A 25981-nucleotide genomic window follows, 5' to 3' on the forward strand; every position below is an offset into this window, starting at 1 on the left:
ACAGACGAGGAGACAGTGAGGACACTCCTCCAACCCCATCAGATCACAGAGCAAGCAAGAGGAAGGCACCTTTATGCTGGGGTGTGTTCAGGCTTTTAAGGACATTGGGATGGAGGGAACATATCTACACATTCGTCAGGTGAACGAACAGGGATCTGAGGACTACTGGGCAAATGGTAGTGGGTTGAAGATCGCACCCTACAACCCACAGGCTCCTCTTGCTCCTGGGCATTGGGCCTCCTCCTCCTAGGGCAGGAAGCCCCAGGGTGCCATCTGCCCCATGGCCCTGCCCTGTCCCCTCTTCCCAGGTCATGAGGCATGACAACTCCAGCATCTTGGAGCTGGATGGCAAGGAAGTGTCGGTGTTCACCCCCTCCAAGCCAAGAGAGAAGTGGCAGCGCAAGCGGACCCACGTGAAGCTGCGGGTGAGGGTCCCCCGGGCGCCCAGGCCCCCACGTTGTCACCCTGTCACCAGCCTCCATGTCCAGATGAGGAAACTGAGTTGCAGGGAAGCCTGCAGTCTTATGTACCTTCCAGGGCCATGAGGCTGGAGCTGTCAGCCCACTTCACAGACAGGAGGGGAGCAAGGCTTCCTAGTTTTTTCCAAGGCCCCGTCATCGTGTCTGATCCAGACTTGGACGTGGGCTGTGCAGCTCACAGCTCAAGCCTGCCCCTCAGGCCCACAGAGCTTGAGCAGAACACAGGCACCTGGGGTGCCCTCTGACCCCTGACCCGGGCTTGCTGCTCCCTCCACAGAACGTGACGGCCAACCACCGGATCAATGATGCCCTCGCCAATGAGGACGGCCCCCAGGTTCTGACGGGCAGGTTCATGTATGGGCCCCTGGACATGGTCACCCTGACTGGGGAGAAGGTAAGGACATGGCAGGTAGGGGTAACATGGAGGGACTTTGGGGAGCTCCCTGCTGCCCTCTGGCCAGGGTGCAGGGGGTGGGGAGGCCAGACACAGCCAGCCCGTGACCAGCCTGCTGGGCCCAGGTGGATGTGCACATCATGACCCAGCCACCCTCGGGCGAGTGGCTCTACCTGGATACGCTGGTGACCAACAACAGTGGGCGTGTCTCCTACACCATCCCTGAGTCGCACCGCCTGGGCGTGGGTGTCTACCCCATCAAGATGGTGGTCAGGTATATGCCTGCACTGGGTGGGCGGGGTGGGCAGGGCGAGGCTCTGGGTGGTTCTGATGAGCACCCCACCACCTGCCAGGGGAGACCACACGTTTGCCGACAGCTACATCACTGTGCTGCCCAAGGGCACAGAGTTCGTGGTCTTCAGCATCGACGGTTCCTTTGCCGCTAGCGTGTCCATCATGGGCAGTGACCCCAAGGTGCGGGCCGGGGCCGTGGACGTGGTGCGGTGAGTGGCCCGGAGGGGCACAAAAGGGCTGTAGCAAGGTGTGTGGGCTCAGGGGCTCCTGCCAGCCAAGTGGAGGAGGACAGGGGAACCTCTGTGGGGGACGCTTGGCTCAGGCACTGGGCCTTGATGACCTCAGTTCAGAGCCCGGCACCCCCAATTATCAGCTATGTCACCTTGGGCAAGCGATGTCACGTCTCAATGTCGGCTTCCAATTCCTGCATCTGGAAAGTGAGGCTGGTAAGCCAGGGACACCACAGCAGGGGCATCTGCCGCCCGGTGCAAGCACCCAAGGACCTGCTGCGGCACCGTCATTGTCACCATTGTCATGGTCACTGTCTGAGCTCTATCAGATGTGCTTTCCAATGGCCCAAGTGGGCCCTGGCTGGGCAGGAGACAGGGAGGCCCAGGAGCGAGGAAGGGGTGGCCGTGAGACACCCAGGCCTACCCCTCACCCCCAGGCACTGGCAGGACCTGGGCTACCTCATCATCTACGTGACGGGCCGACCCGACATGCAGAAGCAGCGGGTGGTGGCGTGGCTGGCCCAGCACAACTTCCCCCACGGCGTGGTGTCCTTCTGTGATGGCCTGGTGCATGACCCGCTGCGGCACAAGGCCAACTTCCTGAAGCTGCTCATCTCCGAGGTGGGGCCCGGGAGGATGGGGGCAGGACAGGGGTGGCGGCAGAGGGACCATGGTGCCTGTGCCCATGCCAGTCTCCCCACAGCTGCACCTGCGCGTGCATGCGGCCTACGGCTCCACCAAGGACGTGGCGGTCTACAGCGCCATCAGCCTATCCCCCATGCAGATCTACATCGTGGGCCGGCCCACCAAGAAGCTGCAGCAGCAGTGCCAGGTGAGCAGGTGCATTGTAAGGCGGGTGCAGGCGGGCAGCTCAGGGAGCCCCGGCCTGTGACAGCCGTCCTCACTGCCCCCGCAGTTCATCACGGACGGCTACGCAGCCCACCTGGCGCAGCTGAAGTACAGCCACCGGGCGCGGCCTGCTCGCAACACAGCCACCCGCATGGCGCTGCGCAAGGGCAGCTTCGGCCTGCCTGGCCAGGGTGACTTCCTGCGTTCTCGCAACCACCTGCTTCGCACCATCTCGGCCCAGCCCAGCAGGCCCAGCCACCGGCACGAGCGGACACAGAGCCAGGCAGATGGCGAGCAGCGGGGCCAGCGCAGCATGAGCATGGCGGCCGGCTGCTGGGGCCGCGCCATGACTGGCCGCCTGGAGCCGGGGGCGGCCACGGGCCCCAAGTAGGGCACCCTGAGTGCAGTACGAGGTCTCCATGGTGCTAGGAGGCCTGGCCTGGGTACATGCAGAGACGTGGGCCAGGGAGCTTGTCCCAGGGCCTTGCAGAGGACACGGGCCACACCACACAGTGCTCCCTGCCCTGCCTCACGTCCTCAGGCCTGACGGGTCCAGCTTGTCATGGAAGCTGGCAGGGACCACCAGCCCCAGGATGGCAGAGGGACCAGGACTCCCCACTCAGACTGGCCTGGGAGGCTCTCCCAGACATTTTGCCCTGCGTGGATCTCCAAGTGTCCTGGTGCCAGGTGTGGGCCCAAGCCCAGCCTGCCACCTCCCAATTCACTGGCCACCCTCACTCCCAGGTCCCCTCCCATTTGGTAGCAGCTCCAACAGGGGTCCAGCCTGCATCTTGTTAACTCGAGTTTCTCAACTGTTCAACCTCACTGGTTTTGCACTGATTTTTGAGAGCGGAGACCCATTGCCACCTCCTATGGCTACAGACCCGTTGACATGCATGAAACTCAGTACCTGCTGACCCAGGACCTACAACCACACTGAAGGCTCCAGTGCGGCAGAGCCTCGTGCAAGCAGGAGAGAAAGGCCGTATCTTAATTTCTGCACCCCGGACCCTGCCCACCTGTCCGCCTGCCCTGCCTGGAGCCCAGGCCAGTGTTGTTTCCAGCCTCAGGCCACAGGCTGGACGGGCCTGGCCGCCTCTTCCGCTCCCTGCCATCAGTCAAGGCCGCCCGCCCACGTTTCTACGCCTTTCTACTTCTCAATCTGATTTCTATGAGGTTTTTTTAAATGAGCAATCCTTGGCTGCTTCCTTTTCTTAACTCTTTCAGTACTGAGAGCAGCCCCTCCACACTGAAAACACCCAGCACTGTGACGGAGTCCAGCCTGGTTCTGGGTCCCGTGGGCCCTGCTCCTGCCCACTCAGCGAGGCATGGGCTCCTTGCCTCACCCGGCCCCCGGCAATCCCACTGAATTTCTACTCTGGGGTGGGTGGGGCACACACTTCGGTTTTTTTAAAGCCAATTCCGTTTTCATGCCGAATCTAAGAAGCCACAACTTGCTTTGTCAGCTTCAGGGCAGGCAGCCATGACTTCATTTCTCACCTGAACAAGGACCATGCTGTCCTGCACGCTGGGTCTGACCGTCTGCCCTCTCTCCCCAGCACCAAGCGTACCTTGGCTGTGGCGCTCAATGGCCAGCTCCAGTGGCCCCTCTGCTGCTCCTCGGCTTTCCCTGAGGTGGGAGAGCCTGCCTGGCCTCAGCCTTTGTCCAGCGAACAGGCTACGTCCCCAAGAAGCTACGGCTGACCTGGGCCTGGCGTTGGGCCGCGTGGACGGGGCTGGGGAGGTGCACAGAGTGATGTTAACTTTTTCTTGTGTGTAGATATGTACAGCCAAAGGGTCGTGTAAATGTTCTGCAAAAGTGGGTCTATACAGAGTGAAAGCTATTTATTTTGTGCAGAGAAAAATGTCTGGAGGGATGGAACCTTCAGGGTTTATTCATATTTAAGATGTAGCTTTTTGTTGTTGTTTCAGGCATTATGTATAAAGCAACGATTATTTTATGGACCAAGTTTTCATGTAACTATTGCAGTGAAAGTGCAATATCTGACACCCCTGCTCCCAGCGGGAAGTCGCTTGGCCCGACAATCACAGCCCTGGTCAGGGGCCCTGTGGCCAGTGCCTCCTCCACTCTCGGCCCCACCTCATCTTGTCTTGCCTGCTGCCTCGGTGACCAGCCATCCAGAGAAGCACCTGGAAGAGTCTCGGGCCCTCCTGCAATAAAGGCCGGGAGGCCCTGTGGGCAGTGGGCTCAGCCTCTCCCTAGGGGGCAGCTCCCCCACGGCTCCTCGGCTCCTCGCTCCCCACCTGCCTGCCCAGCCGCCAGCCACGCCAAGGACAACAGCAATAGTCCCCTGGGGCTCTCCCAGCGGCCCTCAGCCATAGATGGCGAGGTGGGCAGCCTGTCCCCCATGGGAAGTCTCTTCTGCATCCAGGTCTGCTTTCCTCCTCCCTTCAGATTCCTTTTGGCACATTCTCCTCTTGAGGAAGCACCAGTCTTTCTGAAACTAAGAGAGGGAAGGCAACGTCCTTTAAAAATACCAAAAATGTTTACAGAGTTGGGTGCTGAGCTGCAGAGCTCAGGCCTGACCAGTCATAACCAAAGGGTGAGGCAGGCCTTGCTGACTGCCACCCCCCAGGCCTGTTAGAATAGAAGCCTTAGTCCTACTCCCACCACACCCCCAGGCCCCAGGCCCCACCACCTGCCTTCTCTTTGATTTCTAAAGAGGGATTCAGCAGAGACCCTCACCCCTCCCTGGCTCGGTCTGAGTCCCACTGCCCGCCCCATCACAGCCTTCACGTCTCAGCCCCTCCTGTCTGGTCTGTCCATGTGCCATCTGTCTCTCTGGGCCATGTGTGAGCAGCATCCCCACTCTCCCCACCCGTCCCTGCTGTCCCCGCATCATTGGGCCTGAGTGTGCTCTGTATACGTCATGTCTCTTACACCAATTAAAGAAGCGGGAAGGCTTCCTTCTGGGTCTCTTTACTGCACTGGCGACCGTGGGGCATGGTGGGATGGGGGCATGGAACAGTAATGTTAGTGACACAGTGACGCCAACACATTCGTGCAGGGCTGACTCTGGGCCTAGCCTGATTATCTAGCTCCTTCCTGGGCTGGAACTCAGTTTGCCCTCACAGACCCCCCGTGAAGCGGGTGCCGTGAGCCTCCCTGCCTCAGAGTGGAGAACACAGCTGGGCAGTAGGAGCCAGGCCTCCCACACAGGCCACCCGGCCCCAGCACCTGGCTCTGCACTGTTGTGATCTGTGGAATGAACATGGCAGGGGAAGCCGTCTCTCTCCATGCCTCAGTGCATGGCATTTCAGAGCCAGCTCTCTGGGTTTGGGGTTCAGCTGGCGTGGCGTCTGGTCCAGGCAGGCTGACCTGAAGATGAGAAGGGCTCAGGCGCTGGTGTGGCCTGTGCTCACTACCACCAGAGGACACCCCAGCTTTTCCCGAAAGCTCTCGGAGCCCTTGTTTTTCCCTGGCAGTCATGTAGCATCCTTCCCTCCCCCTCAGCACAAAAAGCCACAGAACAGAGAAAGTCTCTAACCAGAGAGCCTTTAATAGCTAAGAAGTGTTGCTGCTTCAGATGGGGGTGCCGAGCAGGCCGGTGACCCCATCCTCCACCCCCTGCCCCTGAGAAGAGGCTGGGCTGGGCCAGAGGCCAATCCACGGGGGAAAGCCACCAGCACCCATCAGGCTTCCCACTGGCACCCTGAAGCCTGCCCAGGCCGGGTCGCCAGCACCGTCCACAGGCCTTGGCCAGCCGGGGCCCTCAGGGAAGCAACCCAGCTCGCATCTGGAAAGCCAGGCCGTCCCCTCGGGTGGCTTGCTGGGGAAGAAAGCACAGAGGAGGAGGGGAACATCACAAACAGAGCTTGGGGTGGATGGCAGGCAGAGGGGCCACACCCACCTTGTTGATCTCTCTGTGTCGTTCTTTGGTTACGATTTCCTCTAGGACCTCACCATCTCCCTTAATTAGCCTGGGGGTGGGAGGGTCTCCATTCAGCAAGGGATAGCTCCCCTAATGCCAAAGGAGCAGAACCAGAAGCAGCCGGCAGAGGGATCCCAGGCTCCTGCCCCGCAGCCTTGAGGGGGCAGACCGTGGGCCCTCACCCACTCTCCCTGGTGAAGGCAGCCGAGCTGGGCTCCACCTTGCCAGCCTCAGCCCCGCCAACAACAGCCCTTTGAAAAGCCTCCTCCAGGCCCTTCCAGCCCCTACAACTGCTTACTCCAAGTGATGGTATTTTTGCCCACATTTGGCCTTTTTCAGGCAGCAGCACCCCCGCCCGGCCCCGCTCCTCCCGAGAGCACACATCTTCGGCCAACACTCCCAGACCCTGCGGTGTAAGTCAGGCCGAGGGCGCCCCACCTGGTGCGCCCTGTCTCGGGGTCCACCACCTTGCGGATTATGCTCTGCCGGGCATCCCACTCCTCCTTGGTCATGGGCTTCATGGCCTGGATTCGGGACTTCTGCTCATCCGTCAGGACTGGAAGGGAAGATGGAGGTGGTGGCCAGACCTTGGCAAGGGACCTTCTCCCTCTCAGGTGCTGGGCGGCACAGTACCTGGGCCATCCTCTTCCTCCCCAGCTGATCGGTGCCACTGGTCCAGCGAGGGGCCCGGCAGAGCCTCCACCTGCTGTGCTTCCACCTTCTCCTTGCCCTTCTTCTTCAGCTTCTTCCTCTTCTTTTTTTTCTTCCTCTTCTTGTCCTTGTACTTCCCCCGCTTCTTCCGGCCATCACTGGAGAAAGAGGAGGAGGACGAGGAGGAAGAAGAGGAGCTAGAAGAACTGGAAGAGGAGGAGGAAGAGCTGGATCGTGGTCTCCTCCGGGCCTTGTGCTTGCTTCTCTCTGTGATGCAGGGAGAAGGTGAGGCTAGAATGCCAGCAGGGGAAGAGGTAAACCTTCGTCCCCTACTCTGGCCTGGGGCAGGCACAGGCCATCTACAGGGTGAGCGCCTCCTGCCGGGCTTTCCACAACAGAGATGGAGCTTCCCGGAGGAACCCCTTCCCGGCTCCCGCGGCGCCTGGCCCTCACATCTCAGGCCCGGATGCACAGAGGCATGACTGAGCGTCCCCGACTGCTGCCCGCCCCGACCTCCCCGGGAAGTGGCTGCGCCTCCTCTCCCCGATGCCTGTGGTCCTCACCCTCCGCCCGGAGGGCCGTGCTGGCCTTGCGACCTTGGGATGCGGAGGCGTCCTTCCTGCTCTTTTTCTTTCTCTTTTCCGACCCCCGTCCCCGGGACCGGCTGCGACTCCTCGAGCGCTTGCGGGAGCCGACGTGAGCCATGGCGCCGCGGGCTGGCGACGGGGAGGACGCGCTTGAGCCGAAGCCCCCCAAGCCGGCCACGGGCGGGCTCCAAGGGCGGCTCTAGCGGGGTTGGGGCCTCGCGACGCCCAGTATCCGTCACCGCCCCGGGAAAATAAGCGATCCTCACCCACCCCCAATGCTGGGGACTCCGGCTTCTCAGGCCTACTCCAGTCCCCGCAGCGGCGCCTATTAAGGGCCCGCCCCCGCCCGGAGGCCCCACGCCCGCGCACCCGGCTCGGAGCTCCTGGGAACCGGCCGCAGTCCGCCGCGAGTGGCGTCTGGGGCGCTTTCCCGCGCTCTCCTACCCTCCAGCCCCGCGCCCTCCGCGGCCTTGCCGCCTCAAGGGGTCCCATGGGGTTGTTCCGTTCCCACCTTGACCGCCCTGCGGGCTGGACAGCCCGCCCCACGCCTTCTCGAGAGGAAGCGGCGGCGAGGCGGCTTCCGGCCGGGGCGCTGCGCTGGAGGCTGTCCGGCCGGGAAGCGCGGCGCCGCTGCCTTTCGTTCTGACGCCCCAGGTTCCGCCTTGGGCGCGCCCACCTCCCGCAGAGGCAAGGAGGGGCGCCGGGGCGAGGCCGTGACCTGCAGCCTGGCGCCAGCCCTCGAGCTCCGCAGCCCCTCAGGCCTGTGTCTGCCGAAGCTGCGCCCGCTTCCAAGGCTGCCCTTTCGGCGCGCTGCCGCAGCACCCACGCCCCCAGTGCCCTGGGAAGAAGGCGACCCTCGCACGCGCCGCCCTCCTCCCCGGCTGGTCCTGTCTTCTCCGTACGACTGTGAGCTCCAGAGTGAGACGCCCGGGTCTTTTCGACGAGCCCACCCAGTGACTCAGAGGTCGCAAACTCGTGTCCGTAAGGGCCAGAGAGATCTGGGCAGTGAGCGCGGACATGGACCCAGGCCCATCCGGAAGGAAGCCGGGATTCTGCTCCAGCTGATCCGTGCAACGGGGGCATGGGGCTGGTGGCCCCACCTTCCCAGGGAGACCGAACTCAAGACTGCAATATGGAAGCCCCCTGATTTTCAAATGTGTAACCCAAATCGTGGCTGTGAGCTTCATCCGATCTCAGGCCCCCAAGTGGCAACTCTTCCACAATGACAGCCGCAAACACAAAGGGCTCTTGCAAAGCACTTTATATAGATACATCAGCGTATTTGACTCTCAAAACAGCTCTAGGAAGTAGGTGCTAAATGAGGAAACCAAGGCACCAAAAGGCGAAGGCTCATCCAAAGCCACACAGCTGGAAGTGGCAGAAACAGAATGGGAACCCAGGCAGCCTGGTTCCTGGCCCTGCCATTCACCCCTCTGCCATCTAGAAGATGCTACTGGTGGCCCACCCGAGTCACTGGGGGTGATGCCTGCTGCTAAAGGTTCACATCTGTGCTGTCTCTGGAAGCTTCCCTTGGCTACTGGAAGGTACCCTGCCCTGGAGATAAGTGTATGGGAAGTTACTCACCCTTCTCTGGCCTCCTCATCTGGGAGCCACCAACCGATGGTGTGGGCACACCGTGGTACTGTGGGCTCTGCCTGGAGCTCTTTGCGGGCCCTGCTGAGGCTGGACTTCCTCTGAAGCCACCTCCTTGCCCAGCTGCTCCCTCCCCTCCCCTGCTTCCCTAACGCCCTTGCCAAAGCCTCATTCCAGACTCTGCTTCCGACAAACCTGAACTAAGGCAGCCTGTTTACCCAGAGGATGACCCAGAAGCTGGCACAGCCTCGAGCCAAGAAATGCGGTAGGCTGCAGGGAATTTATTTCTGCCCCTAGCCCAAGGTGACGGAGCCCTCACCTGCCCTGCCACCCCCACACTAGGCCCAAGCAGCCTCAGGTGAGCGCACACACATCCACCGTGGTTGGCTCCTCTCGGGTGAAGCCATCACTGAAGCCCTCATCATCCACCAGGTCGGGCTCACAGCGGCACATGGGACAGAGGCGGTTGCGCACAGCAGAGGCTCGGAGCCAGACGACGAGGTTCCAACGCTCACCAGTGCCCAAGGGCCGGGCCCCATGCAGCTGGCCGCCACGGTGGAGAACACCCTGGCCCACCACGTGCTCCACCTCCAGGGGCTCTGTCAGGGCTGCAGGTGCCTGCAGATGGGACAGCTCAGGCCTGGGCACTCACAGCTGCCCCAGGTCCTGCCGCATGGGTTGCACACTCACCTGGAAGAGGCCCCCAAAATACAGGGCGCCCCCTGTGAAGACCTTGCCCAAGGCCACATTGAGGGTGAGCTCAGCATTATCATAGTGGCAGCCCAGCTCGAGGTCCTGGCCCGGTGCATATTTGACCACAAAGGCCCGGTGACTGTCGAGCTGGCCCCCGCCACAGTCAGGGTACAGCAGGGCCATCACTGGCTGCAGGAAGCGCTCCCGCAGTGGTGTCATCAGCGGCTCGTCCAACCCGAGCTCGTGCAGCAGCACCTGGGAGGGGATTCCTGGGGTCAGCAAGGAAACTAGGGGGCTGCAACCCTGGGGTTCCACTCCGCCGTGATCCCACTGTGACCTTTTGCAGCCCAGGCAGGCAGCCCATCTGCAGCACCTCCAACACTGCCTCCTGACCTCAGCCACCCCCTCTGCCACAGGCCAGGCCTCACCCACCCCGTAGTTGTTCATGGTGTTGGGCCTCCCCTTAGGCATGTCCGACTGCTCGAAGTGCTCCAGCTCTTCCAGCAGGGCCTGGCAGAAGGGTGCTGTGAACACAGGCACCCGGTAGATGCGCTTCTCCTCTGTGGAAGGAGGGATGGTCTGTTGGCCTGAATGTGGCTGTGGGCTGGCCAAGCCTGGGCTTCAGTCTTCCTGTGAACCGTGTGAGTCTGGGCATGTCTGTTCACTCCCCCAAGCCTCAGTTGCATCGCCTGTGCCATGGGGATAAGGCCCTCGCTTTTCAGGGCTGTTGTGATGACTAAATGAAGTAACATGAGGAGCAGGGGAGGCTGATTCCCATGCCCCCCAACTTATGCCAGGAACCTTCCTCAGACTCCACAAGTGTCCACAGGGCTGGCCCTGGGAGCTCCCATATGGGTCCTGAGGCCCATAGAGGGAAAGGAAGTAGCCCAGCGACACCCAGCAGGCCAGTGATAGCCAAGCTGGGATCACAGAGCCAACTTCAGGCTCTCTCTGCACCTCCTTTCACCTGATGAGCCACCGAGGTCTGTACCCCAACTCAGAAGTGGCTCTGGGAGCCTCTGTCCCCCAGCAGGAAGGCCAGGAGGGGCTGTTCTTTCTTGCTGGGCCCTGGAGGGAGAAGAAGCCAGGCTGAGAATGGAAACCTAAACATTTCTTGGCAGATGCACCAGTGCCCAGGGGTGCAGGGCTAGTGTGCCCCCGATGGGGCCACCTCGCAGCTGGGGCCCTGTCCCAGCCAACAGCCTCAGCACGATCTCAGCTGCCGGGGAGTGGAAGGCAATGAGGAGAGCACCCCCAGGCTGGGAGGAGGGGAGTTCCTTCTACCCATGCCCCCTAACAAAGCACAGCCTCCATGAGGGGAAACATCTGTCTCCCACAGGAACCCCTAGCCCAGGCTATCAGTGCCAGTAAAAATAGGAAACACTTTCCAAACACTAGGCACGGGCCTGTGTCAGGCACTCTATGTAGATTAACTCACTTGATCATCACGGTGCCTTAAGAGAGGGGGTTACTGTTTCTCCCATTTTACAGATGACGAAACTGAGTCACAGAGGTTAAACAATATGCAAACCTCCCTTGCCCAGCATTTCCTGCTGGGTTTAGCCAATAAGTGAGCCCAGCAAGAAATCCAAAGGTAAGAGGAAAAATGGGGCATTTTTTGCCCTACTTGGAGTTTGGCATGGCTGCAGGCCTCTGCCCAGAGCCACAACTCCAGGTGGTAACTGCTCTCTCCTGTTGCCAGCCCTGGGGGCGGGGCTTTGCCATTCCTTACTGGTCCCTTTACCCTGCCCACACCTGTCTCAATGGTCCTTTTAAGATCTTGGATCAGCCTTGTTTGAGTGTGCCAGCTGTCCCACACGACACAAATACCTACTATTTGCTGGATGAAGGCACAAAGGAAGGTGTGAAGGAAAGAATGAAGATACCAGCTCATGGCAGGTACTGAATGAATGAATGAATGCAGATGTCCTGTTCCTGGCAGGCTGGTCCCACTGACCCTTCCAGCTCCTGCTGCTTTGGTTTTTGGAGGCAGAGATGGTGGCTGGAGGGACCCCAGTATCCCACACCCAGGTTTCCCAGGCTGCCATCCCCTGGTCCTGCCAGGTCTCAGGGCTAGAACCTCACCCGATACTGTCTCCAGCCGCTGGAGAAGGCCCTTGAGGTCTGCGCCCGGGGACACACTGTACTCAGCCACAGCCAGAAACTCGGGGGCCAGAGCTGCATCCTAGGGGCAGAACACACCAGCTGTGGGGCAGGCAGCCCCTCAGCCCTGAATGCTACCTCCTCTTTCCAGTACCGGCCTTCAAGCACTCTTGCTGGCTGGTACCTGCAGTGAGTCGTAGACCTCAGGCCGTGCCGGGTGGTAGGAACTCGCGATGAGGGCTTTCCTAGCCGCTGACTCTGGCCCCAGCCGCTGCCGCCGCTCCACCTCCTGCTCAAGCTGGGGTGGCACAAGGCCGTTACCAGGTGGGGCCTCCCATCCTCCTGAGGCCACTGTACAGATGAAGAAACTGAAGCCCAGGAACGCCAGACAGGGCCCAGGCTGGAAGCCAAGTCTAGCCTACACTCCTGAATCTATCTATGTCAATTGCAAGTTCCAGACTGTTAGCTGAAAGGGACTTCTAGAAGGAGACCCGTCCTGTTTCAGACTGCCGAACCTGAGCCTAGCTGGGATGAGAACCCCTAAATGTACCTCGACCATCTGGGCCCACACAGGGGAGGGAGACAGTCATGGCCAGGTCCTGTGTTCCAGAGGTTGCTGAGGACTCTCCTGGGAAGCTTCCCACCACTGACTCCAGGGGAAGGAGGAGGAGGGAGTGGGTCAGCAACCCTGGCAACAACCTGCGGGTTATGTGGGAAGGTGTGAAGAGCCCAGAGGCCTGGGATCTCATCTGCTCCTGCTGTAAAAGCTTGGGCAAGTGGCCAGGCGCTGGCTCACGCCTGTAATCCCAGCACTTTGGGAGGCCGAGGAGGGTGGATCACGAGGTCAGGAGATCGAGACCATCCTGGCTAACATGGTGAAACTCCGTCTCTACTAAAAAATACAAAAAATTAGCAGGGCTTGGTGGTGGGCACCTGTAGTCCCCACTACTACGGAGCCCGAGGCAGGAGAATGGCGTGAACCCGGGAGGCGGAGCTTGCAGTGAACCGAGATCGCGCCACTGCACTCCAGCCTGGGCGACAGAGCAAGACTCCGTGTCCAAAAAAAAAAAAAAAAAAGCTTGGGCAAGTGATCCTTCTTTAGGCCTCAGCTTCTCAATCCAAAATGAAGGTGGTGCTTGTGCTTATCTCCCAGAGGTGTTAAGAACGGCATGACTAGGCAACTCAGCATTTCCCCTTCTCTCTCCTGGTGCCAAGACCCAGGTGTGGAGGGGTGAGTGGGGGGCAGGAAGGAGGAAAGTGAGGGCCTAAGTGATCCTTCAGGGATCAGGGACTGAGGCTAGGGGACCCCTCAAGCTGCGGACACAAATCTAACAAGGAGGAGCTGTGCAGGGGCAGGGGACTGGTACCTCTGCTAACAGCTGCTGGAAGTCCTTGGCGCTAACACAGCCTCGGCTGCGCAGGATCTGGGAGCAGAAAGAACACTGAGCATTACTGTATGCCCTTAGGAAGTCCCTTCACTCTCTAAGCTTCAGTTTCCCCTGCTTAAAATGGGGAGAGGAGCCCCGACCTCAAAGGATCATGGAGAGGATGAACTGCGGAACCTTGTCAAGCTGAGGGCAGGGCTCCGGGCTGGTGTTGCTATGAGGTGGCAAGCTGAGCCCGGCCCTGTCCTAGGCACTCTACATGCGTATTCATTCCTTCCTCACAACCTCACAGAGAGATACTATTACCCCTTTACGGTGAGAAAACTGAGGCACAGAGACGCCGTCATTCTTGTATTTGAGGATGCGGTGCGCGCCGTGCGCAAAGCAAACGACCTTGGGGACGAACTACCCTCCTCCACTGCCCCTCTGCCCACTGCTCCGTAGAGACAACAGCGGCCACTCACCGGGCCGTAGTCCCGGCGCAGCTGCTGCTCACTACGGAAGCGCACGTGCAGCCCATAGCGCGCCACGTACAAGTTATCCGTGTAGAAGCAGGCGCAGCGGCAGAAGCGCCGCGGAGCCGCCACCGTCGCCATAGTGAAGCGCCCACCGCCCTGCCCGCTTCCACAGGGGCACTTCCGGGTACGCCCCCAACCGCGGGAGGTGCGGAACCAGCGGCCAAGGGGCCGCTCTAAGTTCCCAATGGCGGAAAAGGACGAAGACGCACCTCGCCAGGAAATGGTCTGCGGAAAAAGATGCTCCTGGGAGGGGTTGGGACCGGTGGCCCCCTCGTTCCGCCTCTCAGTTTTCCCACCACGAGGCAGGGACTAATGGCTCCACTTTACAGACAGCTGAACTGGGTCGCGCCTTCACAGGACGGGGAGAGGGAGGGACTCGGAGCCCCAAGGCCTTTGACTTAAACGTCGGCCCCTCTTCTGCTCGGAGCTTGTGGAGAACCGGCCGAGCCCACGGGGAAGGCTGAGGACAGTTTAAAGAGCTCGGAGGTCCTACTAATTCTCGCCGCTGCTTCAATCATCCAGACCTGTGCGTTTGAGTTTGGATTCGGCATCTACCCCGGGTCCCTGCCTGGCGCTTCCGGTCCCTCCGCCACAGTCTCTCGGAGTACCTCAGATTGCCCCGTGAGTGTCTCCGCTAAAACGTTCCGCCTCGCGTTACTTCCGGTGGCGATCCCAACGGACGCGGGAGGGCGGGGTCAGGTGTGGGAGGGCGACGGGGCGTGGTCTCACCGCGGCCAACAAATGACAAGTCCTGCAGACCCAGCCTCTTCCGTCCCCGGACCTTTGCTCGGTGATCTGCCAGCATTAAACCTTTGAGCTAGGTATTATTATATCGCCGTGTTACAGATGGGGAAACTGAGACCCAGAGAGGCACAGGGACCCGCCACAGGTCACACATCCAGTAAGGGACAAATACGGCATTTGAACCCAACAGCCTGCCCTCTTAGTTCCCCAGTTCACCACCACAGGGCTTCTGGGAGTGGTGGGAGTATGTGGGATTTGGGGTTTTCTCGTGCGGAGCTGCCCGGCCCGAGAAGGTGTTTAAAGTTTTACAGTCGTCTTGATAGCCCAGTGATAGCGAGAGGCCCTGCTACCTAGGAAAGTATCCATTTCCCCTGCTCAATGTTCATTACCCGCCTAACTGCCCTTCTTCCCCAGGAGGCCCAGAGCAGGTCGGCTCCCCAGCCAGCCACCAGGCAGGCCTGGCACATGCAGTACCCCACCCCATCCTCACCCCCTCTCCCTTTGCAGCAGTTTGCAAGATGAGCGTGTACTATTTATCAGTTTATTTATTTACTTATTTATTTTTTGAGATGGAATTTCACCCAGGCTGGAGTGCAGTAGCGCTATCTCTGCTCACTGCAACCTCTGCCTCCCGGATTCAAGCAATTTTCCTGCCTCAGCCTCGCTGAGTAGCTGGGATTATAGGCTCGCGCCACCACGCCCAGCTAATTTTTTTGTTTTTTTGTTTGTTTGTTTGTTTGTTTGTTTGTTTTGAGACGGAGTCTTACTCTGTCGCCCTGGCTGGACTGCAGTGGCGCGATCTCGGCTCACTACAAGCTCCGCCTCCCGGGTTCACACCATTCTCCTGCCTCAGCCTCCTGAGTAGCTGGGACTACAGGCGCCGGCCACCACGCCCGGCTAATTTTTTTTTTTTTTTTTTGTATTTTTGGTAGAGAAAGGGTTTCACCGTGTTAGCCAGGATGGTCTCAATCTCCTGACCTCGTGATCCGGCCGCCTCGGCCTCGGCCTCCCAAAGTTCTTGTATTTTAGTAGAAACAGGATTTCGCCATGTTGGCCAGGCTGGTCTGGAACTGAGACCACAGCGCCCGGCCTGCTAATCAGTTTAGATTGGCCCTCTCCATGGACCCCCTCTCCCTTCCAGACACTCTGGGCTCAGTCACCACAGGGAGCAGCAGCGAGAAGAATATTTATCAGAAAGTACTGAATCAACGTGTGCTGCCAGCCAGCACTGACATATATCTTTGCGGACTGCTTAAGGTGTTATTATCCCCATTTTACAGATAAGGAAACTGAGGCTCAGTGGTACAGGAACCTGTCTAGAGTCATAAACCTAGTGAATAGCAGAACCAGAATTAGAACGCTCTGGAATTAGAGTATTCTGATTCCAGAGTGGTATGTATATGTGTATGTGAATGTATGTACATGAATGTGTAATCAAATGTATATGTTTGTATATGTGTATATATACACATACTTTAAAAATTGACATAGAGGCCAGGCATGGTGGCTCACACCTGTAATCCTAGCACTTTGGGAGGCTGAGGCCAGCGGATCACCTGAGGTCAGGAGTTCGAGACCAGCCTGGCCAACATGGTGAAACTTCATCTCTACTAAAAATACAAAAATTAGCCAGGCATGGTGGCGTGCCCCTGTAATCCCTGCTACTTGGGAGGCTGAGACAGGAGAGTCACTGGAGCCTAGGAGATGGAGGTTGCAGTGAGCCGAGATCACACCACTGCCCTCCAGCCTGGGTGACAGAGTGAGACTCCATCTCAAAAAAATAAATAAATTAGCCGGGCATGGTGGCAGGCTTCTGTAATCCCAGCTGATTGGGAGGCTGAGGCAGGAGAATCACTTGACCCTGGAAGGCGGAGGTTGCAGTGAGCTGAGTTCATGCCATTGCACTCCAGCCTGGGAGACAGAGTGAGACTGCATCGCAAAAGTAATAATAATAAAGCTTCTATAAACATCTGTGGACAGGTGTTTCTGTACACGTAAATGTTTACTTCCTCTGGGAAAATATCACGGAGTGTGATTGCTTGATCATGTAGTAAGAATATAGTTAGTTTTATTTAAAAAAACCTGCCAAACTGCCTTCCTCCCTAGCTGTACTGTTTTACATCCCCCGCAGTCTTGAATGAGGGTTCTTGTTGCTCTTCATCGTTGACAGGGTTTGGTGTTGTCAGTGCTCCAGATCTCAGCTATTCTAGGATGTGTATATTGATACCACATTGCTGTTTTAATTTGCATTTCCTTGATGGCATATGGCATGGAGTGTTTTTTCTTTCTTTTTTTCTTTTTTTTTTTTTTTTTTTGAGACAGGGTCTGTCGCCCAGGCTGGAGTTCAGTGGTATGAACACAGCTCACTGTAGCCTCAACATCGCAGGTTCAAGCAATCCTCCCACCTCAGCCTCCTGAGTAGCTGGGACTACAGGCATGTGCCACCATACCCAGCTAATTTTTTAAATTGTTTGTAGCAACTGGGTCTCCCAAAGTGCTGGAATTACAGGCATAAGCCAATTGCCTGGCCTTCTTTTTGTAATAATAGCTTTTTTGAGATATACTTTCCATACCATACAATTCACCAAATTAAAGTGTACAATTCAAGAGTTTTTAGTATGTTCACAGAGTTGTGCAACCATCACCACAATCAACTTTTAGAACATTCCTCACCCAGAAAGACACTGTATCCATTAGCAGTCACTCACACAATGGTTCTTAGTCCAAGTTTACCAGAGCCAGTCTCTGTGACTAGGCTGGGGATTCAGTGGGACCACTCAAGCCACTTGGCTGCCACACAGCAGGGGGCAGGGGTGGAAAGGACGCTGGGATGGCAGTGACCAGTGCCTCACTCACCTGTGCCTCACCTGTTTCACCCTCCCCTTGTCACAAGGCTGACAGCCTCCTGCAGTGCACCTGGCATTGCAACTTACCTTCCCCGCCTCACCAAGCTCTCACTCTAAGATTGTTTGAAGTGCAAGGAGAGTGGGCCAGATATGTAAAAGGGATGCAGTGGCCAGGATTTGAGAAGCCCATCCTTGGCAGAGGTGACAAGCTATGTAAAGGTACAGAGAGGCTGGGTGCGGTGGCTGATGCTTGTAATCCCAGCACTGTGGGAGGCCAAGGCGGGTGGATCACCTGAGGTCAGGAGTTCGAGACCAGCCTGGTCAACATGGCGAAACCCTGTCTCTACTAAAAGTACAAAAGTCAGCCGGGCGTGTTGGTGCGTACCTGTAATCCCAGCTACTCAGGAGGCTAAGGTGAGAAGATTGCTTGAACCTGGGAGGCGGAGGCTGCAGTGAGCCTGGATGTTAGAGCGAGACTCCATCAAAAAAAAAAAAAAAAAAAAAAAGGTGCAGAGGAATGGGAGACTGGAGAGCTTGCAAACTTGATCACTGGAAAGCAACATCCATGTGAAGAAATGGCATGTGAGAGGCCGACTTGTTTCTGTCCGTTTCACATTTCTGACAGCTCCTGTTGATTTTTGCTATACTATGCTAATAGTTACCTAAAGGTTCAGTCATCCCATCTCTCCTAAAAATAATCCTTGTTTTCCTTTACTCAAAGTTTATCACATGCCAGGGGCTGCCCTCACTGGCCTTGTCACATTTTACCTTTAACTGATGCAGTCGATATCTTTATTACCCCATTTCTCTGATGAGAAAACAGGCTCATATAGGCAAAGTCACCTCTTTAAGGTCACGCAGCATAAATGACAGAGGCCAGCTCTGAGCTACTCCTGCTTTTTGGACAGTCCATCCAAAACATCGTCTTCAAGTACAATTAGATATTTGCCTTTGTTGTTGCACAAATAGTAACATGGTTCAACTTTATTCTCTCCTTGGTTTTTACTCAATACATTTAGGAGGTCATTCCATACCTTTATATAACTCTATATCTTCTATTTTTTTTTTTTCCTGCTACAGAGTATTCTGTTGAACAGGTGTTCTCTAATTATTTGGCCAGTTCCCTATGGAAGGGTATTTAGGTTATTTCCAGACTTTTGCTCCTGTAGTAACTACCTTTAAGCTAGTACTTTAGCTCCCCTGCACAGGTGTATCTGTAGAGGAAATGCCTTCTGGGTTAAAAAAAAAAAAACATAGTGTTGTAAGTTCTGAACAAATTCCCCTCCAAAGAAGCTGTCCCACCAAATAGCAGAGGACATTGCCAATTCAGAGAGTGCTCTACAAAGCCTTTGTTCGGGGCTGGGCATGTGTGGCTCACGCCTCTAATCCCAGCACTTTGGGAGGACGAGGAGGGCAGATCACTTGAGGTCAGGAGTTTGAGACCAGCCCGGCCAACATGACTAAACCCCATCTCTACTAAAAATACAAAAATTAGCCAGGTGTGGTGGCAGACACATGTAATCCCAGCTACTCGGGAAGCTGAGGCAGGAGAATCACTTGAAGCTGGGAGGCGGAGGCTGCAGTGAGCTGAGAACTTGCCACTGCACTCCATTCTGGAGTCTCTGTCTCAGGAAAAAGAGCCTCTGATCGGAGGATCCGGGGATGTGGGGAGTTCTCGCCTCACCTGCTGTCCCTCTGGGCCCTAAGCCCACTCCCCATTTCCTATGGTTCAGGACCCATGGGCCCTTTTCTGGTCCTTAAGTGGCCAAGTTGGTTCCCACCTCAGAGCCTTTGAACTTTCAGGCCTTAGCATAGGATGTTCTTCCCTCCCTGTGACTCACGCCTTCTCACCGTTCACTTACACAGTTTTATTTATTTATTTATTTATTTATTTATTTATTATTTATTTATTTATTTTTTGAGACGGAGTCTCGCTCTGTAGCCCAGGCTGGAGTGCAGTGGCGCGATCTCTGCTCGCTGCAAGCTCCCTCGCCTCCTGGGTCCATGCCATTCTCCTGCCTCAGCCTACCGAGAAGCTGGGACTACAGGTGCCTGCCACCACGCCCGGCTAATTTTTTTGTATTTTTAGTAGAGACGGGGTTTCACCATGTTAGCCAGGATGGTCTTGATCTCCTATCCTCGTGATCCGCCCGCCTCAGCTTCCCAAAGTGCTGGGATTACAGGCGTGAGCCACCATGCCCAGCCAGTTTTATTTATTTTACTGCACCCAGTACCTGAATGGTCTTATGCACTTACTTGCTGATGTTCTGTCCCCTTCACGCCATGAAGGCTGGAAGTTTTCTGTCTTTTCATACACAGCTGTGTTCCCAGCACCTGGCAGTCGCTGAGGACATATCGCTGCCTCCCCTCTCCAATGCCCCGGATCCCCGATCTTGTACTAATTTTCTCCGTAAAATGTACTCCCTTCCAATATATCTCATTTGCTTATATATGTTGTCTGACACCCTCACTAGAATGTCAGCTCCAGAAGGGCCAGGATCTTGTTTTGTTAATTGTTTAATTTCAGGTGCTTAAAAGGCCATATGGCATGCGGTAGGCACTGGATAAATATCTGTTGGGTGAATAAATGAAAGAATGAGTGAATGAATGAGGACCATAACCCACCCTCCTGGACTGGCTAGCTGTCCCTCCAGGCAAAAAGACCAGTTAAAAAGCAGACTTCCTTCAGGTGAAACCATTTCCGTCCCCTCAGGATGGGCCTGTGGCTCCAGGTGAGGAGCGCGCAGTGTGGAGGGCCTGGCTGGTCAGATGTGGGAGGAGTTTGCCACAGGTGAGCAGGTGGCCAGCTTTGGCCCCGCCCCCAGGAGGCCCCGCCCCACCCGGAGGCTTCGCCAGCCCCCTCCCCGGGAGCCCCGCCCCGTCCACTCCTCATGAGGCCCCGCCCCTCCCGAGAGGCCCCGCCGGTCCCTGTCCCAGGATCCCCGCCCCCTCCGTCCCTTAGGCCCCGCCCCGTCCGTCAGCCGGTCTCAGCGCACGCCAGGCTCAGCTCCGACCTTGCAGCGGCGCAGCGCGGGCAGGAGGCGGGGAGGAGCAGCGGGAAGAGCGGAGCGAGCACCGCGTCCGGCGCAGTCTCCAATGAGCAGCGCGGAACCTGCACCACAGACCCGATCCTGCTGCGCGCCCCCTCCCACGGCTCACCTGGTGCCAGGTAACAGGTAAGGGCCAGACACCCTGGACCCCTGGTTTTGGGACCTTTCCAGGCCAGGGCGCCAGGCCAGGCACGGGTTGAGGGGCGTCTGGGCACCCCTGCCTCGGTGGAAGTAGGCATCTCGGTTGAAGGTGGGAGTCTCCCTGGAGCCCTGCCGGCGCCCGCAGCCGCAGCTCCCAGCCCCCATCCCTGCAGCATCCTTTACGCGCCCGCAGGGCGAATGTTGCCATTTTTTTTAACCCCCCAGGGGCCTCTGCCTCTTGGAAAATGTGGGAGGTGTAGGAGGATCCTGGGATGGCTGTCATTCCCCCAGGACGGGGCTGGCGCGTCTTCTGAGGGCTCCTACTGTTCATGTCGGGCTTCCCAGGAATCCTGAGCACCAAAGCTTTGGCAGAAGCCTGGGGATCTGGCCTGTGCCTGCTGACCTGGGCAAAGCCCTTTCCTCAGTCTCCCCAGCAGGCCAATGGGCTGCCGCTGCTCCCCACCATCCACCCTGGCAGTGAGGCCTGCAGGTTCCCAGGGGAGCCTCCTTTATTTCTGGGCCTCTGTAAAAAAAAAAAAAAAAAAAAAAAAGCCTCCTCCCCCGGCCTGACATTAACTGAGACAGCTTTAAGCTGGGCTGACAGGATCCCCGCCTCTGCCCTACCCCCTGGAGATAGAGTGGCTTCCATTCCCCTTTTCCGGATGGGGCAGGGCCAGGTGACCAGAGGAGGCTTGGAGGGAGGGCACCTGGCACCTCTCTTTGCCTCCCCTAGAGCTGAGAGCACCTGAGACAGCTTCTCAAGTCCCAGAGTGAGGCTGGGCCCCACGTGGGCTGCGGGAGGCTCAGCAGGGATGAAATCAGGATAGACCCACGCAGACCCAGCCAGGTCCTGCCCCAGCGCCAGAGACCCTCACACCCAGCGGGCCTCCGTCAGTCAGTGGTTTGCTGTGCAGCGAATGGAATGGGCTTGTCCAGGTCTGGGCCCACGCCGGGGTGAAAAGCTCACCATGTCAGGGGTGAACTGAGGCCACTGGGCCACCCAAGTTCTTTGGCCCCTTTTCTTGCAGTCCCTGAATAGCCTGGGCAGGCCCTCCCCCGAGTCTCCATCCTGGAGACGCTGGAGAACCTGGATGCGGGTCTCTGTCCTGCCTTCGTCCTTTTTCTGCATGTCACTTAATCTCTTCTTTCTCCCCAGCTGTAAAACGAAGCTGATGACCACAGGGTCCTCCCAGGGAAGTGGGGAGGCCTGGCTGCATTGGGAGGTGCCAGGCACATAGTAGGGCCCGGTGAAGGGTCTCTGTTGCAGCATCATAATAACTTTTATCTATTGTCTCCTGGCCTTCTCTGCAAAGGGTCTCTGTTGCAGTGTCATAATAATTGCTATCTATCGTCTTCTGGCCTTCTCTGCAGTTGACACCTAGAGATACCCCAACCAACGTCTCCTATCCTGGGAAGAAAAGCCTTTGACAAGACCCCTGGTGGGGACAGGGCCACTTGCTTATCCTGTGCCATTCTTTAGTGCGCAGAGTCAGGGCGAGCCACCCGTGTCTTCCTGGGCCTTGTCCCGTTCTAGGCGGGGTCTGTTCTGGCCACCACCTTGTCCTTGTCCCTCGGGCCAAGCAGGTCACCCATGTGCTCACAATTTGCCCTCTAGCTCCACCTGGCCAAGCCCATCGCGTCCTCTGAGTCAGGCAGATGGAGAGCGGGGACGGGCCTTTAAGCAGCCTTGGCTGGTGGTCACACTTCTGCCCAGTAGCTTCAAAAATAACGGAGTAACTGTCCCCACCGAGGACTGTAACCCGACCCGGGGCTGGATTCCACTCTGCTGGGAGCCTGTAGTAGAAGGACTAGTGCTTGGGGGCAGGGACTTAGGTGCTAGCACTGCTCTGCCCCAGCCTGCTGGATGACCTGAGACAAGCCTCACCCCCTCCCTCTCTGGGCCTCAGTTTCCCCATCTGCAAAATGTGGCTTTGGTGGTCTGTGATATGGGTGTCTGAAATTTTGTTTACTCTGATGAAGATAAATAGGCTCCTGGAGGCAGGGGGCATGACTGGTACCCCGGGCTGTCGGGGGATGGGGAAGGAATTCCCCCAGAGGCTGGGAGTCAAGTTGGGAGAGTCAGCCAAGCCCCTGCGCTGCTGTCCAGCTTTTGAGTGTCTTGTGGATCTGCCTCCAGTTCCACTTCTGAGCCCCAGCCCCTTTCTGGGGACTGAGGGACCCCATGTGCCCACCACGAGGAGAGCAGCAGCTGAGGCGGCTGGCAGCACCTGGTGCAGACGGCAGTGGCTTGGCTGGGAGGCCTGGAATGGCACCGAGCCAGGAGCTTCCCTCCCTGGGCTCTGACTGGAGCTCACCCACTCGCTCGCTCCCCATGGCCTCTGCATTGCAGCAGACAAGAGCCTGCGTGGGCAGCACAGGCAGGGCTGGGGAGGGAGCGAGGACCTGGGCTGGGGGTGTCCGACCATCCTACCACTTCCCCCTGCCCTTGACCCTGCTCAGCTCTGACCATCTTTGGAGGGGCAGCTGCTGACTAAGCAACTGTCATCTCTGTGATGGGCTTCAATGTGCCTGGAGGTGCGGGGGTGAAAGCAGGGCCCAGGCTTGGGGGTCGTTATATCCTCCCACTCCATTCCCCCTCTGCATCTCAGACCCCTTCTCAGAATCAGTAGGGGTTGTGCCTACCTCCTGGAGAGGCTGTTTTCAAGGATTGGAGCTTTGGAGTTGAGAGTACAGATTTTGGAACTCAATGGCCAGGGTTCACATCCCAACTTGGTCACTTCCTAGCTTGTGTGATCCGGGGCAGGTCACTTAACCTCTTTCTCTGTTCCTCAGTTTTCCTAACTATAAAATGGGGATAATGATAGGACCTACTTCATAGGGCTGTGGCGAGTGCTGATGCATGTAAGTGCCTAGAGCCAGTGTCAGCTCACACCAGCTGCTGTCATTGCCAGCAATTAGCCTCAGCAGTCTTTTTTTTTTTTTTTTCTTTTTTTTGAGACGGAGTCTCACTCTGTCGCCCGGGCTGAGTGCAGTGGCCGGATCTCAGCTCACTGCAAGCTCTGCCTCCCGGGTTCACGCCATTCTCCTGCCTCAGCCTCCCGAGTAGCTGGGACTATAGGCTCCCGCCACCTCGCCCGGCTAGTTTTTTGTATTTTTTAGTAGAGACGGGGTTTCACCGTGTTAGCCAGGATGGTCTCGATCTCCTGACCTCGTGATCCGCCCGTCTCGGCCTCCCAAAGTGCTGGGATTACAGGCTTGAGCCACCACGCCCGGCAACCTCAGCAGTCTTATCACCTCTGCCGCACAGCCCAGCCCTCTGCTGGGGACCCTTTTCCTTAGATGAACACTTCCCGGTAGCATTTTTTTTCGCTCTGTCACCCAGGCTGGAGTGCAGTGGCGCGATCTCGGCTCACTGCAACCTTCACCTCCCTGTTTCAAGCGATTCTTCTGCCTCAGCCTCCTGAGTTGCTGGGATTATAGGCGTGCGCCACCATGCTCGGCTAATTTATGTATTTTTAGTAGAAACGGGATTTTGCCATGTTACCCAGGCTGGACTCGAACTCGTGAGCTCAAACAATCTGCCCATCTCGGCCTCCCAAGAGGCCAAGATGGGATTACAGGTGTGAGCCACCGTGCCTGGCCCCTGGTAGCATTTTCTATATTGAATGTTATCTGAGTTTAGGGGTGAGGAACACAGATTCTAGACTCAGACCCTTGTGAGTCCACATCCTAGCTCTGCTATTCAGAAGCTGTGTAATCTCGGGCAATCTTCACTTCTCTGGTCCTCAGTTTCTCCATCTGTTAAGTGGGAGGGATGAGAGTGCACATCTCACAAAGTCGCTGTGAGGATTAAATAGGTGGAGCCACCTGAATTTGAAGCACATGGCGCAGGGCAGGGCTCACAGGAAGTGCAGTGTTACATCCCCGTCTGCTTGTAGTTATTAGACACCTGCTGTGTGCCAGGCATGCAGTGGACAGGTGGAGAGGCAGGTGCTGGGGTCCTGCACTCACTGCCTCAAGTCCTGGCTTGGGCCCTTGTTGGCTGAATGTCTGGATCAGATGATTTTGTCTCTCTGTGCCTCAGTTTCCCCAACTGTAAGTGGGAATATGGACACCCTGGCCTCGTGGGATTGTGTGAGGTTCCAATCATGCCATAGTGTGAGCGGTTTGTGTACCTGGGCACCAGAGCTTTGGGGAAAGGATCTCTCTCAGGATGGCCCCTTCCCAGCCATGACACAGTCATCCCTGCTGTCTCCCAGCCCCTCGCCCCTCCTCTTGGGGGATCTAGAGCTCAGCCCATTTTGCAGATGGGAAAACAAAAAGCCCAGGGGAGGAAGGACTGGAGACAGGAGGTAGCACCCAGGGACACACCCCAGCCCGGTCCTAACCCTACCCTGGACAAGCCCCACTCACAAACTCAGGCCTCTAGGTCCACTTCCCAGGTGTCCCTGCAGCTCTGGGAGAGTCCTGAGGGACCCAGTGCCGGGAGATGCCTTGGATAAAGCAGACATCAAGATTCAGAAAACCAAAGGGGCCTAGGGCTGGGCACGAGGGCCAACCTGGGCAGGAGGAAAAGCTTCTGGAAACTTCCAAACAGATGCCAAGGTTTCTGGATTGCTGTGCGGCCTGCAAGCCACCCCCACAGCTATGAAGTTCTTTCTTAGACCAAAACAGTTTATTTGGGGTTGCAGAGATAGAAGGCCTGATGTGGAGAGGAGAAAAGTGGACAAACATTTATTAAGCACACACTGTATATGGTTGATTACAATCAGCAGCAATTATGCACTGGGTACTCTGCCCAGAACTGACACATTGAACCTCACACTCACATTTTGCGAATGAGGAAACAGGTTCAGAGAAATTAGTAGTGGTAGTAAAGACAGCGGCTGTTTATTAAACTCTGCTTATCTCAGCTTCGTTCTCATTATCGATGCAAAATCCTCCAGATGCTCCCCACGCTCTCTGACCTCATGGGGCCTTGCTGCCTTCCCAAGGGCTACTCCTGCCTCAGGCTCTGGCACTGTTTCACCTGTGCCAAGTGCTTGTCCCCAGATAGCCACTTGGCAGACTTCTGTACCTCTTTCAAGTCTTGCTCAAGTGTTACCTACCCAACGAGGTCTTCTCTGGCCCCCTATTTAACATTGATCTTTGGCCTGGCGCAGTGGCTCACGCCTGTGTTCCCAGCACTTTGGGATACCAAGGCAGGTGGATCACTTGAGGTCAGGTGTTTGAGAACAGCCTGGCCGACATGGTGAAACCCCATCTCTACTAAAAAAATACAAAAGTTAGCTGGGCATGGTGGTGGGGTACCTGTAGATCGCACCACTGTACTCCAGCCTGGGCAACAGAGCAAGACTCTGTCTCAAAAAAAGAAATAAAATAAAATTGATCTCTCTCTTCCCTCACCCCTATCCTGTTCACCCCCCTCTTTTTTCTGCCATAACCCTATCTCTTTTTTTTAACTAAAAAAAATTTTTAGGCCAGGCGCGGTGGCTCACGCCTATAATCCCAGCACTTTGGGAGGCCGAGGCGGGTAGATCACCTGAGGTCAGGAGTTCAAGACCAGCCTG

The 25981-nt window shown here is 57.1% G+C and overlaps 4 protein-coding genes across 26 annotated transcripts in view; 2 read left to right on the forward strand and 2 right to left on the reverse strand.

Annotated features, from left to right (window-relative positions):
* The window catches only part of PITPNM2 (phosphatidylinositol transfer protein membrane associated 2), a 171208-nt gene extending 166034 nt beyond the window's left edge, over positions 1-5174 (forward strand). For 18 of the 22 annotated variants that reach the window (XM_030939036.1, XM_030939041.1, XM_030939039.1 and 15 more), the window contains 7 exons: positions 309-425; positions 757-873; positions 999-1147; positions 1227-1376; positions 1835-2018; positions 2101-2229; positions 2314-5173. In XM_030939036.1, coding sequence (XP_030794896.1) covers positions 309-425; positions 757-873; positions 999-1147; positions 1227-1376; positions 1835-2018; positions 2101-2229; positions 2314-2637 — 1170 coding nt within the window. In that variant the 3' untranslated portion in view covers positions 2638-5173. The other 4 variants (XM_030939049.1, XM_030939047.1, XR_004059594.1 and 1 more) reach the window with 3 other exon arrangements.
* A 575-nt stretch (positions 5175-5749) lies between these two features.
* Positions 5750-8571, reverse strand: ARL6IP4 (ADP ribosylation factor like GTPase 6 interacting protein 4). Its single transcript, XM_030939059.1, is given in 8 exon segments — positions 5750-6037; positions 6119-6188; positions 6578-6695; positions 6773-7057; positions 7354-7506; positions 7889-8082; positions 8114-8399; positions 8402-8571. Coding segments are annotated over 8 exon segments (1326 nt in total). The 5' UTR covers positions 8565-8571; the 3' UTR covers positions 5750-5980.
* Positions 8572-8623: 52 nt separating this feature from the next.
* On the reverse strand, positions 8624-13787 carry OGFOD2 (2-oxoglutarate and iron dependent oxygenase domain containing 2). Of its 2 annotated transcripts, XM_010368377.2 has the most exons (7): positions 13616-13787; positions 13134-13190; positions 11951-12064; positions 11749-11848; positions 10096-10223; positions 9661-9918; positions 8624-9588 (listed from the first exon to the last, which is right to left on the reverse strand). In XM_010368377.2, the coding sequence occupies exons 1-7, from the start codon at positions 13745-13747 to the stop codon at positions 9325-9327; spliced, it is 1053 nt and encodes a 350-aa protein (XP_010366679.1). In that variant the 5' UTR covers positions 13748-13787; the 3' UTR covers positions 8624-9324. The 2 variants fall into 2 exon arrangements, with proteins under 2 accessions (XP_010366679.1, XP_030794916.1); XM_030939056.1 differs by lacking the exon at positions 11951-12064 and having other exon boundaries at positions 13616-13778.
* A 503-nt stretch (positions 13788-14290) lies between these two features.
* The window catches only part of ABCB9 (ATP binding cassette subfamily B member 9), a 45412-nt gene continuing 33721 nt past the window's right edge, over positions 14291-25981 (forward strand). The window contains exons 1-3 of the mRNA XM_010368373.2: positions 14291-14490; positions 19973-20050; positions 20281-20435. The gene's annotated coding sequence lies outside the window, so the exon portion shown is untranslated. The remainder of the gene's footprint in view (positions 14491-19972; positions 20051-20280; positions 20436-25981) is intronic.

This window comes from Rhinopithecus roxellana, chromosome 10 (genome assembly GCF_007565055.1).
Source record: "Rhinopithecus roxellana isolate Shanxi Qingling chromosome 10, ASM756505v1, whole genome shotgun sequence".
Lineage (NCBI taxonomy): Eukaryota > Metazoa > Chordata > Mammalia > Primates > Cercopithecidae > Rhinopithecus > Rhinopithecus roxellana.

What these genes read in the sequence shown, in the direction of transcription:
- OGFOD2 (XM_010368377.2), bottom strand. Translation starts at nt 13,747, where the DNA reads ATGGCGACGGTGGCGGCTCCGCGGCGCTTCTGCCGCTGCGCCTGCTTC. An exon ending in TGCGCCGGGACTACGGCCCG is followed by an intron (nt 13,191 to 13,615) that starts GTGAGTGGCCGC and finishes TTCTGCTCCCAG; the next exon opens with ATCCTGCGCAGCCGAGGCTG. An exon ending in GCGGCTGGAGACAGTATCGG is followed by an intron (nt 10,224 to 11,748) that starts GTGAGGTTCTAG and finishes CTCCTTCCACAG; the next exon opens with AGGAGAAGCGCATCTACCGG.